The sequence below is a fragment of the Myotis daubentonii genome, chromosome 1 (assembly GCF_963259705.1).
Source record: "Myotis daubentonii chromosome 1, mMyoDau2.1, whole genome shotgun sequence".
NCBI lineage: Eukaryota > Metazoa > Chordata > Mammalia > Chiroptera > Vespertilionidae > Myotis > Myotis daubentonii.
This window is the reverse complement of record NC_081840.1, coordinates 178684724-178706455: the sequence shown is the minus strand read 5'-3', so window position 1 is coordinate 178706455 and position 21732 is coordinate 178684724. Positions and strand designations below refer to the sequence as shown.

The 21732-nt window shown below is 40.4% G+C and overlaps 1 protein-coding gene across 11 annotated transcripts; it reads right to left on the bottom strand.

The window, feature by feature from the left end:
• Positions 1-543: 543 nt before the first annotated feature.
• ABRAXAS1 (abraxas 1, BRCA1 A complex subunit) lies at positions 544-18726 on the bottom strand. Of its 11 annotated transcripts, none has more exons than XM_059666474.1 (9): positions 18556-18724; positions 16203-16293; positions 12153-12189; positions 9743-9809; positions 5785-5978; positions 3852-3971; positions 3029-3113; positions 1442-1556; positions 544-1059 (listed from the first exon to the last, which is right to left on the bottom strand). In XM_059666474.1, exons 1-9 carry the CDS (start codon positions 18640-18642, stop codon positions 626-628), a joined length of 1230 nt encoding a protein of 409 aa, XP_059522457.1. In that variant the 5' UTR covers positions 18643-18724; the 3' UTR covers positions 544-625. The 11 variants fall into 11 exon arrangements, with proteins under 11 accessions (XP_059522457.1, XP_059522494.1, XP_059522465.1 ...); XM_059666511.1 differs by having other exon boundaries at positions 16203-16289; positions 18556-18684; XM_059666482.1 differs by lacking the exon at positions 18556-18724 and adding an exon at positions 18179-18287.
• Between the last annotated feature and the right edge of the window lie 3006 nt (positions 18727-21732).

Sequence of the window (21732 nt, the reverse complement as noted above, 5' to 3'; positions counted from 1 at the left end):
TGCAAAATCATTCCTGGTATTATGTGGGCTTCCTAAGCACCCCATGGTAACTAGTGCATGTTAACACATAGATAAAAGATGATAATTTTTTATACTGGCTATGAATTTGCTCTATTAGGAAATAACATGGAAAAGCAATAGCCAAAGTGCATGCTCAGCACTTCATACAGTGAGTGAAACATGAAGGCTTCATGTGATGTGTATACTTCATGGAAAATTCTCACAATTATGAAACAGACAAATACAAAAAAATACAGCAAAAGCTCTCTTAGCCAACCTCCACTTAACCAATTCATTAAATTGGGTTAAACTAAACATTCTTCCTAAAAATCTTCCTGAAGCCCATGACTCTCCTACCTGTTCAGTTCTGCATTGCCAAGAGTCAGCTATTTTGTTTTCATACCTGTAAGTTGATTTGTTATTGTATTGTAGAAAAATAAGCATTAAAAAGAAAGTTACTCTTGCAATAAAAACCAAGTAAATGCTTTGAAAGTCCAATAGAAATAGCTTTAAAAAATAGTTGTCAAATTAGGTGTGGTTAGGTTTTTTTTTTTTTTTTTTTTTTTTAATGCATTACTGCAAATAGCCAAACACAGCTGATCAAAAATCTTTTGGCCTGAAAAGATCAAAATGTAGGAGACCTTGGATAGTCACCAGAATCCTTCATTTTCTCAATCTCCTCATCTGTTTCTGGGCTGCTTGTGGATGATTTTTCTTGGTTGCTACTATCAGTATCTGTTTTAGATGGTTGACTTTGTATCTCCAACAGCCGTGACTTCTTGAATTGCCATCTATCATCTGTATCTAAAGCTTTACGCTTCCTCTCTTGCCGTGCAATACTAGCTGGACTAGCTTCAGGAATGTCAGTGTATTCTACCATTAAGGTCAGGTTGTCCACCACATTGAGTTGGTGACTGGTATTACAGCTACTTTTAGAGATATGCCGATTTTTCAAGGAGATAACACATGAGTGAAGAAATTCACAATCTGGAAAAAAGGTCCGTAAAGCTTGACAAAGAATAATGTTCTCCTGAGGGTCTTTTTGGACATTCTTCTCTCCTAAAACAAAATAAAGTAACAGTTCAACATACAATAGTTGTTCTACAAAGCATTTATAGTTACCTGTTAGTAAAGTTGAGTCAGAAATACTAATAATTTTATCAAATTGTCTAAACTGAGAAAAATGACTTGCATAATCCCAAATTCCTACTCATGCCATAATATTCTAAGGGAATATTATAATTAAATTCTTTAATGTCAACAATAGAATATATCTATAATAGTACCATGTTCTTTGCTCAGTGGGATTTAAGAGTATTAATAAAACAGTTATTTTTAATCTTAAGATGGGCAAATTCATCCATGCAGCTGGCTCATCCATAATTCAAATCAGAACTTTTTTTAGGCATAGAAAGAGGTGGTGTGCGAACTTTTTACTTACGTGCTGCTTGAATCTGTGCTTGTTTTCTTTTTTTAATTTCTTGTTTTAATCTGTTTACATCCTTTAGTAGTTTCTCTACTGCTTCTTCACTCTCTTCTACTTGTTTGCATATACTCTGCAAAATAAAATGATGCAAGGATATGGATAAAGTTCCCAGTCTGGGTTCATAAAATCCTTCATGGTACATAATATTAAGTATTATTTGCTTTTATAAAAACTTTAATTTTGCTATTTTTTTGGAGGAACTCAACAATAAGCACTTGTATGGTACTTTATAGGTAGCAAATGTTTTACAGATGTATTAATTTCCCTGGCTTTATCATACCAGTTATTTCTTTGATAATGCACTGAAATAAAAATAACTCGCTTTGAAACAAAAAATACTGTACTGTTTTGAGAGGTAAACATTTAATATTAAAGAAAAGTGACTGAATTTTACTGTTATGGAAGAATTTTCATACAGGACCTTCATAATTCCTGTAAAAGAAACTATTTTTTTATTTTTAACTGTTGACACTATTACAGATGAAAAATGTTTACTACATCAAATAAATAAATATCATGATACACATTGATGTGCCTTTATCACTATCAACTATATAAAAGTGTGTATACATTAGGGAAAAACTGCAGAATATGGCAAAGTGAAAATAGTTATATTGCAGTGGTAGAATTCTGAATGTTTCTCTTTTCTAAAATTCCTGTACTATCATTCATATTAGTAGTGTGTAAAATGTATTAACGTCATTTCTCTTAGTGTGCTATATTGATGAGTATGGTGACCATGGAAGTATACTACTGTAAGCTCCATCTGGAGGAGGCATAGTTGACTAGCAGCCCAGCTGCCATGCTTTTGGACCCACTACTGTGTCTGTGCTTACGCCAGGCTTTCTCTAGGCTGCTCTTAGTGACTGAGCATGTTGTGGGTATTATTACAAGCCCATTCCTATAGGACAACATTGCCTGGCTGAAACTTTCTCGTCCTGCAGTCTAAATAAAGCTCTTCCTACCCAATTTGCTTTCTCTGTCTTTTTCAGGAGCACCCTCCCCTTCTCAGCCTAATAAATCTGTCTAATCCTACCTTGATGTTTACTTCTCAAAGCACTGAACTGACAAAGATAGAACTAAATACAGTGCTAGACTGTCTTGTTCCCAAATATTTGCTGTTGTTTTTATCCTATAAAAGGATTATATGTCCCTACCTATTGTCATGCGATGTCCTCTGACCAATGAAATATAAGTGGAAGAGACAAGCCATCTCTGAGCAGTTTTAAGAACTGTGAATTTCCACTATCTTTCTTGCTCTTCCTTTGTCCTGAGAAGAGCATGTCCCATGTAAGGGCTGCACCTTCAGTCTGGATCCTAGAATGAAGATACTAGTACTTAGAACAGGAGCAGAGTTGCAGCCAAGACATAATGCGAGACTAAACTTTTGTATGTATAGGCTACTGAGATTAAGGTCTTTGTTACTGAAGCTAAATGAAACTAAAGTTAAATCTAATCTGTCAATTTATCCCTAAAAATTCTCAATGATCAATTTGATATCAACTCTAAAGTGGTCTCTAAGTGTTGGACAAGTTATGTTACCTTTAACTCCTCTTGTAAAGAAGCATACATTTCATTTATCTTGTGTACTTCCTTTAAAGATCCATCTTCTTTAAAAAACTCAGGGCTGTAAAACATCATTTCATCAGGCAAGTGTACAGAACTCATTTAATGATATGATAAAAAACTTATTGGTAGTTGAGCTATGGAAGAATCACAGTCATATTTTACTGATCTTAAAGCTTCATTGATTGAAAGAGGCAACATTATTTTACATACCAAGAAGAAAAAAATGCTAAGGCATGGTTTGTAAAACATCCCAATTTGAGGTAAATTTAAAACTGTACATCTTAGAATCAATGAAATATAAGACACTGGTAAGCACTGTGGGAACACAAAAATAAATAAAATCTAGTGCCTTTTCTGAGAGTTTATTCACTAGGAAGTATCCTGTAATACCAGTGTTGCTATTTCTGACAGTCATTTCTTTAATGGTCACAAAAAAGTTGTAACTTAGCAGCTGGTAGTATGTGTGAATCTTGGCTAAAGCCTCATTTTTTGTGTTTATTATGCAGTCTAATTTCATGCCTTTAATCTGAACTGATGCCTTAGAAAATTTATTATTTTAAGGCTAGCTACTTATTCTTAGAAAATACGTTAAAATATGCAACAACTTCCCTCTATGTATTTTATAAATGGACAAGTGCTAGAAGGAAATATGGAAAAAGTAATAGATCTAATTTATTTGAGTGATATGGGTATTAGTCGATTTTCCTTTTATTTTTATTCAGTTGTATAATTTAAAAATTAATTTCAGTAAATGAATAGGAATAAGTTTAGTGGGGAAGCAATTGAGGAATCTCACCTGTGTGTTTTTACTGCTCGGCTAAAACCAGTGGATGTACAGGAACCTGATACAGTTTTATAACCTAGTTGTTCAGACATGCCCAGGTTGGCCACCACTAAAGGTATCCTATGAAAAAGTCTGAGGAAATAAAATTTTAAAATAAACCTAGAATAAAGGCAAAGATTAGCATCTACTTATTAGTATACACTACCTTTCCCCTACAAGATTAAAAAACAAAAAAATTCCATTATTACTTATCCAAGATAGAATTTACCGACTTGAGGAAAATGGCTTTTAAAAGTTGTGAAGTGCCCTAGTCAGTTTAGCTCAGTGGTTAGAGCATTGGCCCATGGACTGAAATATCTCAGGTTTGATTCCAGTCAAGGGCACATACCTCTGTTGCAGACTTGATCCCTGGTTCTAGTTGGAGTGTGTGCTGGAGGTAACCAATTGATGTTTCTCTCTGTCTCTCCCCCTCCCTTTCAAATTCTCTAAAAATCAATGGAAAGCCCTAACTGGTTTGTTTCAGTGACTAGAGTGTCGGCCTGTGGACTGAAGGGTCCCGGGTTCGATTCCGGTCAAGGGCATATGCCCAGGTTGCGGGCTTGATCCCCAGTATGGGACTTGCAGGAGGCAGCCGATCAATGATTCTCTCTCATCATTGATGTTTCTATTTCTCTTTCCCTCTCCCTCTGTGAAATCAAAAATATATTTTAAAAAATTTTTTTAAATAATAAAAATCAATGCAAAAATATCCTTAGGTGAGTATTAAAAAAGAAGTGGCATGTACATAGATGTACATAGTATAAAATAATTACATAAAAATACTTTTATGGCTATTGTAACTGATTAGCACATCCAATATAATAAAAGGCTAATATGCAAATACTGAATGGAGGAATGACCAGTCGCTATGACATGCACTTAACACCAGGAGGCAGACGCTCAATGCAGGAACTGCCCCCGGTGGTCAGTGTGCTCCCACAGGGTGAGTGCCGCTCAGTCAGAAGCCAGGCTCACAGCTGGCGAGCACAGCGGCGGTGGCGGGAGCCTCTCCTGCCTCTGCAGTAGCACTAAGGATGTCTGACTGCCAGCTTAAGCCATCAGTTGGACATCCCCCAAGGGCTCCTGGACTGTGAGAGGGCACAGGCCAGGTTGAGGGACTCCCCCTGAGTGCACAAATTTTGTGCACCAGGCCTCTAGTATAAATATAAGGCTGTATTGTTGATATTTAGCCTATCTTCCATGAATAATAAAATTAACCTTAGTTGGTACTCTTTCAAAATTCTCGTATTACATGAAAATGTTTATATAACCTTTGGGGAGTCTGTTAAACCATTTTGGTAGATCATCAAGAACTACCTTGTTTCCTTGTAGAGGTTATAGAAAAGCTGCTCAAGTACCTAGGTTTAAATTCTACGTTATATCCTTTAGCAACCAATATCTAAAGCACACAGTCCTAACCAGTTTGGCTCAGTGGATAGAGCGTCGGCCTGCGGACTCAAGGGTCCGAGGTTCAATTCCGGTCAAGGGCATGTATCTTGGTTGTGGGCACATACCCAATAGGGAGTGTGCAGGAGGTAGCTGATTGATGTTTCTCTCTTATCGATGTTTCTAACTCTCTCTCTCCCTTTCTCTCTGTAAAAAATCAATAAAATACATTTAAAAAAAATATCTAAAGCACACATTTTTTCCACCTTATGTTAAATAATAGCAAACCCTCAGTGCCAGAAACGTAAGTCAACATTCCATACTGGGCTTCTAATTTCTTTATCTGACATTCATCTTCCCATCTATTAAGAACAGATGGTAAGACACACTTCAGAGCAATATTATGACAATCTAATGTAACAATGTATGAAAATACTTGGTAAGCTACTAAAAGTGCTATAAAAATATTGAGTGTATTTTTCTATTAGCTGAGGATAGCCAATGACTGGCCAACATTTACCCTTTCTGTGGTTTATATAAGGCATGCTCCAGCCGATGAGTAGAACAGCTTTCTGTTATTATACTTGGTGTTAATAGCAAAAAAACAAGTTCCCGGCTTGAAAGATGCTGCTGTAAATTTTTGTGAAGCAGTCTTTCTCTAAATGTCATGATCTGGTCTGAATGGCGTCGGAATTTGTACCAACCCACCACATCCTGAAAGGAAATACAGAAAAAAACAAAACACCTTAATAATTACAATTATTATGTGTCTTATCATAATTAAGCAATAAAATTGACAGCCTAAAAAATGGCTTTCTTAATATTTAGCAAGATTTGGGGCATATGTAAACAAAACATACACTTAAATATACACTTTTACACTTTGTAAAGTATGCAAACTGTCTTGCAGTTAAATTACTTTTTATTCAGTTTCAGGACTAAATTTTATTCAATATAGATTAGGGGGGGAAAAGATTAACTTCTTTTATGGCATTTTGCTCTTTTAAAATCTTAATCTTTAGCTCGGCCATGCCACTGGTGGGGGACCCAGACCGGTACCAGGCACTGCTCCGGGCTCAACCATCTCTACTTAGGGGAGACTGTCTGCTTCCTGCTAGTGCTTTGCTGCGGGGGGTGGGGGAAGGGTAGACAGGAGGGCGTTCTAGCGCTGGGGGTGGCCCTGGCAGAACTGGCCACCGCCTTGGCAGCCCAGGCAACCAGCCTCCTGAACCCGCAGGGAGCGGGGATCCAGGCAGCGGGGGGTTGTTTGAGGCTGCAGCCCGCTTCTCACCCACCACCTGGGCCCTGCCACCTCAGGGGGAGTGACCACGCTGCCTGTGGAGGAACCAGTTGTGTCCACAGATGAGGTCATCTTCCCACTCACTGTTAGACTGGATAGACTGGCCCCAGGGACACCTAAAGGCCAAGGACCTAGACGTCCCCTTGATTGCTGTGGTTCAGTGGTCCACCCCCAAGCTGCCCTTCACCCAGAGCATCTACACCCACTACCACCTGCCCAGCGTTCGTCTGGACGCCCATGCTTTGTGATGACTGCTTCTTGTGAGTCCCCACTTCAGACCTATGAGCATTTCTCAGTCATCTACATGCTGCTCAACAATCTCCAAGACTTTCTTGCTGTGAGGCTTGTGTGGACCCCAGAGCATGCACGGGCTGGGTGACTTTGAGGATCAATCAAGACTGTGCTCCTGGAAGCCCCTTGCTGAGGAACACTGTACAGATGTGTTTACTGGTCGCTATTTCTGCCCCCCAGGAAACCAGCTGTGTGAGGACCTTCGGGCCATGCAGGCTGCCTAGATTCCATTGTCTGCCACACGCCTCTCAACCCTGGCTTTTCCTGGAAGGGCAGTGCACTCACCTTCAGTGTAGCCTTCTAGGCTCTAAGGACAGGGCTCTTTGAGGTGGGCTGGGGAGGTGCTGGAGAGGGGGTGGACGTTGTGGTGGGTGATGCAGAATGTTGGGATAGGAGGCATCAGGGCTGCTAACTGCTGGAGATGAAATACAATGGATGGCACTAAAGGCAGGCCGAGGGAAGGTGGAATTTAGGTCCAATACTGGTCTGCCAAGGGGAAAGGTGATTTGAAAGGAGGTCTGGGGCCTGGAAGCCAAATGGGAATGCTGATCTGTCTTTCCACCCCAGCTGAGCCAGCACATGAAATTGAAGCTACAATTCACTGCTAGTGTGTCCCACGCTCCACCTGAGGCCCAGCCCCTCTCTGGAAAGAGCAGTCCCAACAGCCCAGCTGTCCGGGACTTGGTGGGGAGGCACCAGGCTAGCCTGGGCTGCTCTCAGTCCTTCTGCCACCAACAGCCTTCCCGCAGCCACCTCATGAGGTATGGAACCAAGGGAGGGGAGCCACTGGACTCAGTAGAGGCCGGAATTGGAGCGGGAGCAGGAAGCGGTCCTGAGGTCTAACTAGAGCCCACATCCTCTGCCTTCCTCCAGGTCCAGCGTGTGATGGAGCGCAGGGCCATCACACCCCCTGTGGCCTCCCTAGTTGGCTGCTCCCTCTACCTGCCCCCTGAAAAGGCTGTGCTCTCTGCACAAGATTGCAAGTGCAAGTGCAAAGTCCTGGTGGTGGAGCCCATAAGGTAGCAACTTGCAGGCCCTCTTACACTCCCAGAAATCAAATGTCTCTGGAGGGGGTCCTTGTTCCAGGCTGTCTCCCCCTAGGGATGCCTCCCATTGTAGGTGAGGAGGCCATAGCCTGTCTGTGTCTGCTGGTGAGGTGAAATGGGCAGGTATGGCTGCAGCACTAAACCAACAGTATTTCCCCGGACTTCCTGGTGGGGGGTCGGGGAGAGGGGGTGCTGGTTCCACCCCTTGGTCAGGGCAAGGGTTCTAAGAGCTCCCTTGTTTCCCTGCCTTGTTCCCTGGTTCTAAGTTTATAAAGTGGTTTCTCATTCCTATTAAGTTGTCTTTCCTACCTCTGACATTCCCCCACATCTACTCACCCTAGGGCTGAGATTAGAGGGTGGTGATGCTAAAGGGACCCAGACAATGACCCTCCTGTCTCCGAGGGGAGGGGAGATAGCTAGGTGGCCTCTTCCTGCCCCTCATGTTTGTGTTTGCAGCCTGAAGCACTTTAAGTTGTGTGAGTTTTGTTTTTGTTTTATGTCTGTCCCTGTAACTTATTCTCCAATTACTGCTTCCAAATGAAATAAGACTATTAAATGCCTGTTCAAGAGGGAAAAATAAAATTAAAAAAAATCTTAATCTTTAGTCAAAATTTAAACTAAGAAAATGTCAATGAAAACAAATTGAATTCCTATATGGATACTTAGTTTGTTAAATAAGTAAGTTGAACCCAGTAGCTTTTAAAACTGAAATTTATATGGTAATGATTTATCACCTACCCCAGAGAATTGGTTTCAAGACTGAATAAGATCATGTGAAAGGGTTGTGAACATGCTAAAGAAATGTGTTGTTAAGTGTTTCTAAACCTTTTTAAACTACAAAATTAATCTCATTTGCTGAAACTTAGTAATTGTAAAAAAGAGAGAAAACAATCACTTCACTTAGAGATCTGTCTGTGACCATTTCAGCAACTAAGTTTTATATTGGCTCATTTAAATTGAGGAAATTAAAATTACTTTTTAAAAAAATATATTTTTATTTATTTCAGAGAAGAAGGGAGAGGGAGAGATAGAAACATCAATGATGGGAGAGAGTCATTAAATGGCTGCCTCCTGTACACACCCTACTGGGGACTGAGCCTGAAACCTGGGCTTGTTCCCCTATCAGGAATTGAACCATGACCTCCTGGTTCATAGGTTGACGCTCAACAACTGAGCCACACTGGACGCTCAACAATTGAGCCATACTGGCCGGGTAAAGTTACATCTCTTTACAACTAACACATTTTTACAGGTACATTTAAAAAATATAATTGGAAACCCAAGCATTTCCAACAAAGGACTTTTTGAAAGAAACTTCTTTCACTGAATTTACTTTTATTTTGAACTCAGAGATCAAAAAATTTTAAGAGGAAAACAGTACCCAGAAAAATTTTGTATTTGGGAAAAAATATCTATTTTGATCATTCAACAAATTTTAACTGAACACCAGGTATGCAGTGGAGGAATCAAATTAGGTGCTGTATAGGAACTCATCCCTGCACTATAAAAACAAGTAACTGCAGCTATGTAAAAACAGTAATGGATTAAGTCCTAGAATAAATGGTACTGGGAAGGGGTACGGTGGGAAAGTAGAAGAGGAAGAGATCAATGTTCATTAGAATAGTCAAGGGAAGAATGAAAACAAGATTAATTCTTTTAATGACTAGTTTTGCTTTCAGAGCAGCCCCTTTAAATTTCTGGAAAGAACAAGCCTTACCTCACCTGCTTTATAGGACATCGTGATGACACATGGTGCTGAAAAGTTCTGTCAAAGTGTTACATGCTTTTAGGAACTGAAAATAATACTTACAATATAAAAGACAAGGTAAGTCAGGGAATACCTTTTTGATACTTGATAGTATTTTCTTCAGTGCTTGCTCATTTAACTCACCAGAAGAATTGTAGAAACTGTAAAAGCCAAAATTAAAGGCATTTCAAATAAGCTAAAAATATGATTTTATTAGCACCTTTAATTTTAGTTACTCCTAACCTAATTACCCAACCCAAATCCATATATATCTACCTGCTTGTCAGATGAAGTTCTAAAATAAATAGAGAACGTTCTCAAAGTATCAGACTTAAAGTGGTAGAAATATGAGGTCCATAAGCAATGAAAAAGGAAAAGGGGTGGAGAAACCTCAAGAGATAACTTTGGGCATCACATTTTCTTGAAATAAAACACTATTCATTAAATACAGGTATTTGTGAATTCACGCAGCCAGTTCAAAATTAATTCATAATTTACTTATTAAAACTTAAAGGAAAATATTGACACATACAAAAGAGATGTAAAATGAGTATTGGAGCACAATAATGAAAAGACAATTTATTCATTGTTAATTCCAGAGGCAGTATTTGCATTAAATTAAGAGAAGTGTTTCAGGAGTTGGTTGTTTTTTTTTTTAATGGGGAGTGCAGGAGAGCACAAAATAGGTACTGCTTTAGTTTAGTGTTCGTTGTTCTGTAGCTGGAAAGTCAAAGATGTAGGGAGAATTAAAAGATAATTCTAAAAGATTTTAAACTCTAAAGCGTTTACTTCCAGCTTTCTTTCCCTTCCAACAAGGAATGCATGTAATATTTTCCTTCTGTTAACATTCATTGAGATAAAACATATTCTTTTGTATGATGGTGCACTATCTGTAATGCAAAATCCTTTATAAATAAGTCACTGTAATAAGTTTAATGGTAATTCTAATCTACACTAAAAATTAAGTTACATAGAACTGAAGGTATATCCTAATGGACAATGTTTTTTCTTTTTAAATTATAAATGCTTACATTAAAAGTTTTTAATGGAGCCCTAGCTGGTTTTGCTCAGTGGATTGAGCATTGGCCTGCAGACTGAAGGGTCCCAGGTTCAATTCCAGTCAGGAGCAGGTACCTCGGTTGCAGGCTCCTCTCCACCTTGGGCCCTGGTGCCTGTGCAGGAGGCAACCGATCATTGTGTTTCTCTCACATTGATGTTTCTCTCTGTCTTTCCCTCTCTCTTCATGCTCTCTAAAAATCAGTGGGAAAATATCCTTGGGTGAGGATTATTAAAAAAAAATGTTTCTAATGGAAAAATAGACAAAATAAAGTGTTCCATCTACCAAAGGCAGGTCCAGAGAAATACTTTTCATGAGTCTCCACCAAGAATCCCTTAGTGATTCAACAAATATGTTTGTATGTCCATTGTATGTAAGGCACTATATGAGCTATACCTCTTTTTGGTGCAGCAGTTTAAGACTATACTAAGCCTTTATTTCTATCATCCCCTACCATAAATTTTTATCACCTTAACCATGTGCTCCATTACAACTATTACACAATCACTAAGTGTGACTGTAAGATAATAATGTTGATTATTCATATACAGTTTATGTAAATCATACAGCTATTTCATTAAAACTATACCATGTTATAGTTATAACTGTCTGCTTTATGAACATTCATTTGTGTACTTTTCCAAATGTATGTAACAATACTTCAATAAAAAGTATTTAAGCCAAAACCGGTTTGTCTCAGTGGATAGAGCGTCGGCCTGCGGACTGAAAGGTCCCAGGTTCGATTTCGGTCAAGGGCATGTACCTGGGTTGCGGGCACATCCCCAGTAGGCGATGTGCAGGAGGCGGCTGATCGATGTTTCTCTCTCATCGATGTTTCTAACGCTCTATCTCTCTCCCTTCCTCTCTCTCCCTTCCTCTCTGTAAAAAATCAATAAAATATATTTAAAAAAAAATTTAAAAAAAAAGTATTTAAAAATACCACAGCCTATATTAAGAGCTAACAATACTACTTCTATCTGTAGGACTAAGAGCACAAGTTTTCACCCTAGAATAGCAAAAGGAAGCAGGGTAAAGAACCTAACTGGTTAATTGACAAAATGTAACATTAAAAAAATACGATAAGTGAAGAAACCTATGATAAACTAGAATTAAAGGGTAGGAAAAAAGGCTGCAGTTGATGTATGAAACTGTGTTACTGAGTTTATAATAATGCAATGAGATGAGTGGGTGTGAGAAGGAAAAGCAATCCTCAAAGTAAACTGGTACCTGGGAGAGGCAGTAGAGACCAGCTAACACAAGCATATAAATACAAAGAATGAAATATTAGGGTTGAAATGAACAAGTAAATTTTCATGTATTAAAAAAAAGTCTTTTCATTTTAAACAGCAGCACCATCTATAACAAAGATACTCCGTTAGTTTTAAAAATTACTTCACTTGCAGAGTAATTTTCACAGTGGATCATTTACTTGCTCTTGCTTACTCACCTGAAAAGCTGATAACATGGAATATATTTCTGAATGTCTGGAAAAAAGAATTTTTAGTTACAATTACATTAACTGTTATTTGATAACATATGTCGAATACTTCGTCCCAGGAAGTACTTTACCATTATCTCATTTAAACCTCAGAACAAACCTAGGAGACAGATGTTATCCCTTCCATTTTAAAGATGAAGGAACAGGCAGAGAGATTAAGTGACTCTCCCAAGCCAGTGGTAGGGCCAACATTCAAAGAGCTTCACTCCTAACTAGAGTGGTACATTCCTTCTATGTATGTTACTAACAACAACACAAAAGATAAATTCAAAGTTGCAATTTTTCCTTTGAGTTCTAAAAAGGGTTATGCTCTAATTTTACTCAATTGATAAAAACGCTGTTAATGGGATAATCTTTTGTTATTACAAGTAGTTGTCTCACAAAGGATTTGTTAATGTTAACTACAAACTATCGAGAAAAAAAAACCCAAACATCTTTTTCTTTACAGGGCATGGGACGATGCTCTAACCAACTGAGCCATACCGGGCCAGGGAAAAACCTCTTTTAAGAGGTTAGTTTTATTTCTTGTCAATAGAAATAAATCTAAATAGGGAAAGTGATCATCCTCCTTAGACATTTTTCTTCTAGCAAATGTATGCTACCCTCAGATAAATCTCTGTCTGAAAAAACACTGAACAGATAAGTCTTTGTAACTGATAACAGCTAAACATTCTCTGGTGCAGATTACAGAGAGTATAAAATGAAAATTTCATTAACCAAAGCAATATAGGAATTTATATATCTTGGATTTTATCTGTTATGTGTCTTAAAGTAATCTAATATTTTAAAATAATTTGAGCAAATAAGCATTTCTATAGCACTTGGCTGACACCTTAAAGCTGAGCACTATCCCTGGCACAAGGACTCAGTAAATGGTCGCTTATTTAAACTCCACAAAGTGTGTTTGATACTTTGGGCAGCATACCGATTAAAAGAAAAAGCCCCCCCCCCCCCGCCCCCCAAAAAAGGTCAAATACATAAACTCTCAATCTCATTTGTAATTAAGAAATGCAAATTAAAATGATTTTTTTTTTTTACTTATCAAGTTGGCAAAGATTAAAAGACCTGATAATAACCAGTGGTGGCAAGATTATGGGGACCCAGGTACTTTTACATATTGAGGAGTCTAGGATGGCATGTCTTTTCCAAAAGGCAATATGTCTACCTCTAGGAATCTGACTTTCATATATATTCAAAGGCAAAAAAAATACATGCACAATAAAATGTCTACTATTTTATTACAAATAGAAAGTCATTCATAGCTGTTTAAATAAGTTATGGTATGTCCATATAGTGGGACTCTGATGCCATTAGTAAGAATGACAAACTATATACAATGGCATTCTTCTGTACTAATAACATCTTGGAAATATTTATTCATGTATAGATGATCCCATTTGTGTAAATGAAACATATAGTAGTACATATGAAACCAATAGTGGTGGCCACAGAGGAAACTAATGAGAGTTTAAATTGACTTTATATATTTACTTTACACATATACACTATATTTATACACACATGTAAATTTACATATATGTACTTCCATTTTTAACTTTTTAAAGTGGCAAACAAAAAATGACATGAATAATGCGAATATCCTATCTAATAATAGACAAACATGGTAATTGACCGTACCTTTGCTACACCTCCCATTGGCTAATCAGCACAATATGCAAATTAACCGCCAACAAAGATAGCGGCCGGCAGCCATGCAGCTGAAGCGAGCAGGAGGCTTGCTTGCTCCAGTGATGGAGGAAGCCAAGGTTCCCCGCCTGCTGCGGCCCGGCTCTGAGCTCCGAAAGCAACAAAGTTTCAATTATAGAAGCTAAACAAACCCCAGATACCTGCTTTCAGCAGGCCGTGGCCTCAGAGCTGGAGCTAGCAGGAGCCCGGCTCTCAGCTCCAGTGATGGCAACAAAGTTTCAATTATAGAAGGTAAATAAATCCCAGAATTTAAAAAAAAAGAAAAAACGGAGAGGCTGGGAGCTTCAGTCGCCGGCCAGCCTGAAAACGGCCCTCGGCCCCTCACCCAGACTGGCCAGGCACCCCAGTGGGGACCCCCACCCTGAAGGGGGTTTGACCAGCTGCAAACAGCCATCAGCCCGTCACCCAGGCTGGCCAGGCACCCAAGCGGGACCCCCACCCTGATCCGGGACACCCTTCAGGGCAAACCAGCCGTCCCCCACCCGTGCACCAGGCCTCTATCCTATATAGTAAAAGGGTAATATGCAAACTGACCCTAACAGCAGAAAGACTGGGAATGACTGGTCACTATGACACACACTGACCACCAGGGGGCAGACGCTCAATGCAGGAGCTGCCCCCTGGTGGTCAGTGCACTCCCACATGGGGGAGCTCTGCTCAGCCACAAGCCAGGCTGATGGCTGCCAGTACAGCGGTGGTGGTGGGAGCCTCTCCTGCCTCTTCAGCAGCGCTAAGGATGTCCGACTGCAGCTTAGGTCTGCTCCCCACTGGCAAGTGGACATCCCCCGAGGGCTGCCGGGCTGCCAGAGGGATGTCTGATTGCCAGCTTAGGCCCAATCCCCCAGGAAGCAGGCCTAAGCCAACAGGTGGTCATCGCCCGAGGGGTCCCAGACTGCGAGAGGGCACAGGCCTTGCTGAGGGACCCCCCCGCGCCCCCCCCCCCCCCCACCGAGTGCACAAATTTTTGTGCACTGGGCCTCTAGTAAACTTATATCTTTCTGAAAAGCAATCTGAGAGTACAGATCAAGAACTTTAAAAATGTTCATAACCCTGCCTGGCGGGTGTGGCTCAATGGTTGAGCTCAGACCTATGAACCAAGAGGTCACAGTTTGATTCCCAGTTAGGGCACATGCCTGTGTTGCAGGCTCAAACCTTTGTGGGGGGCGTGCAGGAGGCAGCTGATCAATGATTCTCTCTCATCATTGATGTTCCTCTCTCTCTCTTCCTCTCCCTCTCAGATCAATGAAAATATATCTTTAAGAAAAAAAAAAGATTCATACCCTTTGACATTATAATCATATTGCCAGGAAAACATCTATAACAAGGAAAATATCTATACAAGGATGTTCACTGTAGTATAACTTATGATAATAAAAATTGGAAATAACTCTGATTATAATTTACTTATTTTAAGGACTGCTGAAAGTCCACAGAAGTAAGGCCATAGAGAATACAATGCAGTTATAAAAAATGATAGAGGATAATTTAACATGGGAAAATGGTCATGATCCAATGTTGTCATGATGCAAATTTTTTATAAGGTACACCACCAATTTTTGTTTAAAGAAATATGCTCAGGCCCTGGCCAGTGTGGCTTAGTTGATTAAGTGAGCGTTGTCCCATGTACCAAAAGTTCGCTGGTTTGATTCTTGCTCAGTGCACATGACCAGGTTGTGGGCTAGATCAATAGAAACATATTTAAAGAAAAAATGTTCAAAAAAAGCTGTATATGTTAATCAGAAAACTCCCCTATATATTTTAAAGCTCTCTTTTTCCTCTTTTCCCCCCTGAAAGAACAGCTGCCATCATTGTTTTCCCACAGTAATGTTATATGCTTACGTCCCAAACTTTTTCTGCTTTAGACTAGGCCATGGCCATAATTTTAATTGAGAAATGAGGACAAGCCTGAATGGTGTTGCTCAGTGGTTGAGTGTTGACCAATGAACCAAGGGATCATGGGTTTGATTCCTGTCAGGGCACATGCCAGGTTGTGGGCTTGCTTCCCAGTAAGTGGTGTGCAGAAGGTAGCTCATAGATGATGTTTCTTTCTCATCAATGTTTCTATCTCTCCATCACTCTCCATTCCTCTCTCTCTCAAATCAATAAGAACATATTAAAATATATATATATATTTTTAAGTTGTTTTTTTAAAGAGAAATAAAGGCAATGTGGTCTTTTAAAATCTGCTTTTAAAAAATTTTTGTTTTTTAAATCAATTTAAAAAGTAATTTATGTTGACCCCTTTTTAGCATAAACCATCAACAATAGGAGACAAAGAAATATGTTACTCACCTATTGTATAAATAACTTCAACATCATCCATTTGGGAATCAGTAATGCTATTCTTGGCTTCACCTTTCACTTCCCCAAGGAGAAAACCTTCCTATGGATAAAAATAAGAAAGGGTAAATATATGGAATATACTGATAGTATGACCATTCAGTCACTTAACTAACCAATCTCTCAAGTATTTAACAATGTATACGGTATGTGCTTCCAGCTTGGGGGCACAGAAAACAAAGACTAGATGCATTCTAAGTTTAGTTGGGAAACATGAACAGTTAAATAAAAATGAGTAGAGACTGTAAGTGCCACTGTAATTTTAGCATATTTGGGAGAATAAAAGGTTTAAAGCCAGAAATGAACACACAATGCCTGAGGAATGAGGAGCAGAGCAGTTTGCCTGGGAACTGAAGGCTCCCATTTGTAAGGAAGTCATCGATAGGAATAACGCCAATAATGGAACATCCCAAATGACTAGCCAAGGACTCTGAATTGATGGCACGTACTTCTGGGAGCCAGTGGAGGCTTCTGAGCCTATAAAATGACACAATGATCAATGCTTTTAGATTAAAAATCGTACAAAACATTAAAGATTTGAAATTCAATATCAGAGTCTTTCTAAAAGGGGAGCTGAAAAAAAAGAAATAGCCCAGCCAGTGTGGCTCAGTGGTTGAGTGTCGACCTATGAACCAGGAGGTCAGGGTTCGAGTCCCGGTCAGGGTACATGCCTGGGGTTGTGGGCTCGATCCCCAGTGTGGGCATGCAGGAGGCAGCAGATCAGTGATTCTCTCTCATCATTGATGTTTCTATCTCTTTCTCTCCCTTCCTCTCTGAAATCAATAAAAACATATATTTAAAAAAATATATAAGGTGAGCTGAGAGCCCTGATTCTTTAAGAACTATATGCATTCCTGCTAAAACAGTGGTGATTCGAGTGCTGGAGAATTCAGTTATTTCTTTTGGCACTAAGACCTACGTGCTTGACCAACAATGAAGGTTTTGTCGTCATTATAATTAAAAACACTTTTTCCTCCCCATTTCATTAAAGAAGAGCACAAAAGGAATGTTTCCACGATGTGAGGGTTTACTGGACAAAAAGGGAACCAAATCCAGAACTTTACGCTCTAGTACTCTAGACAAATCCTGGGAAAGGAAGCGGGACAACACAAGTATGATTAGAAAGTCAGCCTTCAGCCCAGGGGCCTGGTGGCTGCGTGCACACCCATGCACCAGGGGGCCACAGGTTTGAGTCCCGGTCAGGGCACAGGCCCGGGTTCAAGGGAGCGTGCAGGGGGCAGGCAATCCATGTTTCTCTCTCTCCCTCTCCCTGCCCCTCTCTCTAAATATCAATACATATTTTAAAAAGGAAAAAGAAAATCACCCTTTAAAGACTAAAGGAAAAAGATCTAAGAAACAAGGGCCTAGCATTATACTTCCCAAGGGCAAATATGCTACAGAGGACTGACGGACCCATTCTGTTTACATTTACACTAAGATATCCCAAAGTAATTTCCGCAGCTACATACATTTAAAAGAGTCCTATTTGCCTTTTCTAGGTGTTAATCAAGGTTATTTAAGAAATAACTAGAGTTTGTTCAGTATTTTCTAAACTACTATCAAGTTATTAAGCACTTACTCTAGGGCACTACTTCCTGGGCTCAAAGTTTTAGTGTTTAATTTCATGAAAAATACGTTTTAAAAAATAGACACTGTATTTTTAAAACTACTTCATTACTTCAGAGGGTTTTAACCGAGGGCCTAAGGCAATTATATGAAATAAGCATTTAAAATCTACTATTTGAGCATAACTATTTAAATCATAACTGAAAACATCAGAAAAGGAACTAGCCGAGGCCTTACAACTTAATAATTTAATACTGATGCCAACGTCAGAGATCCGATACCCAATGAGGCTTTTTCACCCGCTTAGATTCCCCCCAAAATGGCCCCTGGGTGCAGCGCCTCTGTATCCCGTAAGCGGCTACCATTTCAGCGAACTCGGCGGTGGTGAGAACGGCTGTCGGTAACGGAGGACAGGGAGCCGGCCAGCCCCTGCCCGGGCGGCCGAACGCCGTGTGCTTTCTACTCACAGCCGGCCGGGCCGGGAAGGGGGGCGGGGGAGAGAGAAAGGGGGTGTGCGGGTCACTCGGTCCGGGCTCGGAACCAACGCTGCTTCGCAAAGGGAGGGCTCATCCCGCAAAGACCTCGCGGGCGGGAGGCCTCGGGCGGCCCAGGGGCGGGAGGAAGCAGCGCCCGCGGGCTGAGGCCGGCGCTGCGGCCCCGGGAGCTCGCGGGCAACGGCGGGGAGGGCGTTCGGCCTCTTCCGAGGCGACGCCGGATCCCGGCCCGCCCCTCAGCTCACCGAGTCCGAGTCCGTGTTGAGGTGCTGGAAGGACAGCGCGCCGAGCACGAAGCCCGAAAGCACCGCCGACGTACTCTCGCCCTCCATGCTTGGGCCGCCACAGCGGGGAACCCCTAGGAGCGCGCCAGGTCCGATCCCTGTCTGAGGCCGCACAGCCGTAAGGCAGGGCTGGGCGAGGGGGCGAGGCTGGGTGCTGGGCGGGGCCATGTCGGGCTAGGGGCGGGGCCTAGCGAGGACCAGGACAGGGCGAAGGGGTGGGGCGGGGCCACGCCGGGCCAGGGGCGTGGCCCAGGGAGGAGCCCGGCTGGGAGAGGGGCGGGGCCTGCCTGGGAGGCGGGGCCCGCGCGGTGCACAGGACGCGGCGCTCTCGGCTGGAAAGCGGGCTGGGGAGGCGCGGGCGCCCTCTGTTGGCGAGGGCGCAGCAAGGCGACTATGGCTGGTGGGACCCGCCCCTCTCTCTTCCCCCGGCTTTGCGCTCGGGTCCTTCCCTGGCTTCCCTGAGGCCGCTAGGTGTTGGGCATCTCTGGGGAGGGTACAGAATGTGTTTTGGTGGCCAGCTGATCCTGAGGAACCCGTGGCATAAAAGTGCAAAACTATCAAAAATGAACACTGCTGACAGAACGGAAGCATAGCTTAGTGGCATTGTAATATCACAATGGATATGCCGCGTTTATGGCTTTCAAACTGCAGGATGCTGCCCTTTACCAATGAAACTACTGAATACCAATACAAGTATCAGGGGTTGTCTCTTCTAGAACTCTCCAGCGATTATTCATCCGTGAGGTAGGATGGGGGGTGGGGAGCGGGAGAGGAGTTGGGTTTCTTTGAGTGCTTGCTTTTAGAAAATTAAGCACTCGGCTTAATTTAAAGAATAGATAGATTTTTAAACATTGTTCCGATAGCTTAATGACAGGTATAACCATACTTGATATAAGTGATAAGGAGTGTGGGAAGACCAGGGTTTGACAATTATCCACACACGGTAGGCAAAGATATAGTTTTTAAATGATTGAAAGACAGCAAAATATCAGACTATACATGTTCCTCCACTTATGATGAATAAAACGAATATTGATGGGATTAAAGAAGGTCCTACCAGTATTACCAAATACAGTACTACCAAAGTTTAGGTAGAACAAATGGACCTCCTGCTGGTCCCCCAACATTAAAATGCCCAAACAAGTCCTGCTCTATTTCCCTGGTTTACAGGAATTTTAAAAACTGGAAAAATAAAGAATATAGTGAAAACCCTGACCTGGAATCTTCTAAGACAATAGTCAGTCAAATTAACCAAGATAAAGACTGACAAAAGTGCCAGGGTTCTATGGCTGGGAACCTAAAGCCGAATGCTCAGGAGCGGGTAAAATGGTCAGGGAACGAAGAGAACTTTCCGAGGCTCCTTGACACAGGAGCCTCATGCATTGTGGTACCAACATCTGTTGGTAAAGCCCTAAAATGGGCTGCAATTAAAAAACTGAGTGAATATAGAAATGTGTAAGATTATCAATAATAATAATAATAATAATAATAATCCTGTTACTGGTAATAAGATTAAGGTAAAAGTTTGAATGACAGGCCTTATGTGAAGAGGTTGTGTCTCCCTTATCTGAATGCTTTATGGGAATAGATATTATATCTGACTTGGAAACACTTCCCCTACCTAATACCATAAAACCAAAACCAATCAAAACTTTTAATTTATATCATCCAGTTGTCCTATAGTAAAGCTGTTCTAATTTACAATTCCATAGAAATGAGTGCCTTGAAAAAATGAAATGGCATTATATAGAATTTCTGCCAATGTTATGAGTCACAAATTTTCTCTTAGATAATTTCAATTGATGTAACTGGTACTGCTTTGCTCATGAGCTGAGACATGTTTGTTCTCTTATGAATTATCTAAATATATATATTTGCCCATTTTCTATTGCTCTTTATATCTTATTGATTTAACAGGGTTAAATCAATATATATTAAAAGTATCTTTTTTTAAAAAAAGTATTATCTTTTTGTCTGTCAAATACTGAAAGTGGTTTTTTCTTAGATTGTTTTTAACTTTAATTGTGTTTAAGGTAATTATTTTTAATACAGAAGCTTTTAAAACCTTTAACTTTTATTCATGCCCTTAATCTTTCTGTCTAATGTATCATATTTAGGAAGACATTCCTGTCTTATCACATTATTCTTCAATAGGAAGCAATTATTAATTAAGACCAGTGGACTGGGGGGAGGTAGAAGAAGTTAAAGAGGGGATAAATGGTGATGGAAGGAGACTTGACTTGGGGTGGTAAACACACAATCTAGTATACAGATGATGCATTGTAGAATTGTATATCTGAAACCTGTATAATTTTATTAACCAATGTCATCTCAATAAATTCAATAAAAATTAATAAATAAACAAGAACAAAAAGTTAAAAAAAAAAAGACCAGTGGACTAATGCCATTGGCTGAACGGAATCATGCCATTGGCTGAATGGAATCATAACCGACAGAGATTGATTATTAAAAGCCTGAACACTGGACCCATACAAACAATAGAGTTGTTTTAAGAAGACTTTTTTAAAATGATGATTTGTTCCTTTATTCACTAAAGAAACTAGGTGGGTTCAAAGAATGATGTAAACATAACCTGACATAGGACTCAGATGGAAAGGGCTGATACTAATCTACTCTGAGGCAATCTATATATATAAAAGTCTAAGCAACTGGCCGACTGGCAACTGGCTGGTCAATCAAACAGTAACTATGATGAGCAATGACCACCAGGGGGCAGACGCTCAATGCAGGAGCTGCTGAGCGACAGCAACTTTGCAGAGTGCCCTCTCGCACTCAGGGACCCCTCAGGGGGTGTCAGACTGCCGATTTTGGCCTGATCCCCACAGGCCAGGCCAAGGGACCCTACTGGTGCATGAATCTGTGCACTGGGCCTCTAGTCTAAGTATAAAAAAAATAATATAGTAATGGGTTATGTCCCATTGAATAAAACAGGAATCTTTGAGTCCACACTGATATAAATGAATGGATAAATGAATGAATAAATAAATGGGAAAATTTTTTTTTAAAGCTCTTGCTTACAGTAGAATATCAACTAATAAATATAGAAGAAATCATGAAATTTGAAATTAGAAAATCTCTTTTGGCAATTATTATTAAAGGATACTAAAACTAGTGGGT